This window comes from Buceros rhinoceros, unplaced genomic scaffold (assembly GCF_000710305.1).
Source record: "Buceros rhinoceros silvestris isolate BGI_N320 unplaced genomic scaffold, ASM71030v1 scaffold37078, whole genome shotgun sequence".
In the NCBI taxonomy this organism is placed as follows: domain Eukaryota; kingdom Metazoa; phylum Chordata; class Aves; order Bucerotiformes; family Bucerotidae; genus Buceros; species Buceros rhinoceros.
In genome coordinates this window covers 1-900 of record NW_010426911.1, presented here as the reverse complement: position 1 = coordinate 900, position 900 = coordinate 1, and the positions used below count along the sequence as shown (strand labels likewise).

Sequence of the window (900 nt, the reverse complement as noted above, 5' to 3'; positions counted from 1 at the left end):
AGCAGGAATCTGCTGCCTGTGTGGCTCAGTGCACTCTCTTAGCTGTTTTAGGCAGTTTTGTAGCACCTGAGTACATGCTGATAAATGGAGGAGATGTTCTGCTCCAGAAAAGGCTGCATGCAACAGACTGGAAGATGAGTCTGCAAAATGTTCCAGGATCCTGCTAGCTCAGAGGCACTGTGAATATTCAATATTTTCCCCAGAGTGACATTCCCTGCCTCTGTCCTCCGTATCAGAGCCTTATGGAAGTACCCAGAGAAACACGGCACAAAGAAAGGGTGCCTGAGAGTCTTTATTTTGGGATAATTTTTGTATGTCCACTGCCAAAACAGAACTAAATGAGGAGGAAAAAAGGCAGGTCACATAGAACGAGAGTGTCTCAGTTGGCAGCGATAGTTTCCTCGATCCAAGAGACGTAATTGCAAACCCGAGTGTAAACCCCAGGATAGCCTTTCTGCGCACATCCAATACCCCAGGACACAATGCCCTGGAGCTGCCCATCGCAGACTACGGGACCGCCAGAATCCCCCTGTGGACAGAAAAGGACATAGATGTTCAGCCAACGGTGTCAGTGTAGGTGACGAGCCCGAGATCCCAGAAATCACTGACATTCGAGCGAGCTCCGCTGGGCTTTCTCTACCCAGAAGTTCTACAAAGGGCTGCTCTGGTGTCCACGCTGCACCTGATGCTACTGTGCCTTACTTTAGCCCCAAGGGCTCCGCAGCTAAGGAGGAGGAAGCCGCCTGGTTTTGACAGATGCAGCCCTTGGCAGATGCTTAGGATGTGCCAGTTCTTACAGACTATTCTGCCAAACGCTTCCGTGGAGGGAGGCACACGTAGAACGTGTGGTTCTGAGCAATTGTCAGGCGTGCTCGTTTTCCAGACTGCTTTGATCTCGGC

At 50.9% G+C, this 900-nt stretch overlaps 1 protein-coding gene across 1 annotated transcript; it reads right to left on the bottom strand.

Annotated features, from left to right (window-relative positions):
• Nucleotides 1-379: 379 nt before the first annotated feature.
• LOC104498333 (trypsin I-P1-like) lies at nt 380-529 on the bottom strand (the record flags this gene model as incomplete). The annotated part of the gene is made up of 1 exon (XM_010141690.1): nt 380-529. A coding segment is annotated over one exon (150 nt), but the record flags the coding sequence as incomplete, so codon positions are not given.
• Nucleotides 530-900: the final 371 nt, after the last annotated feature.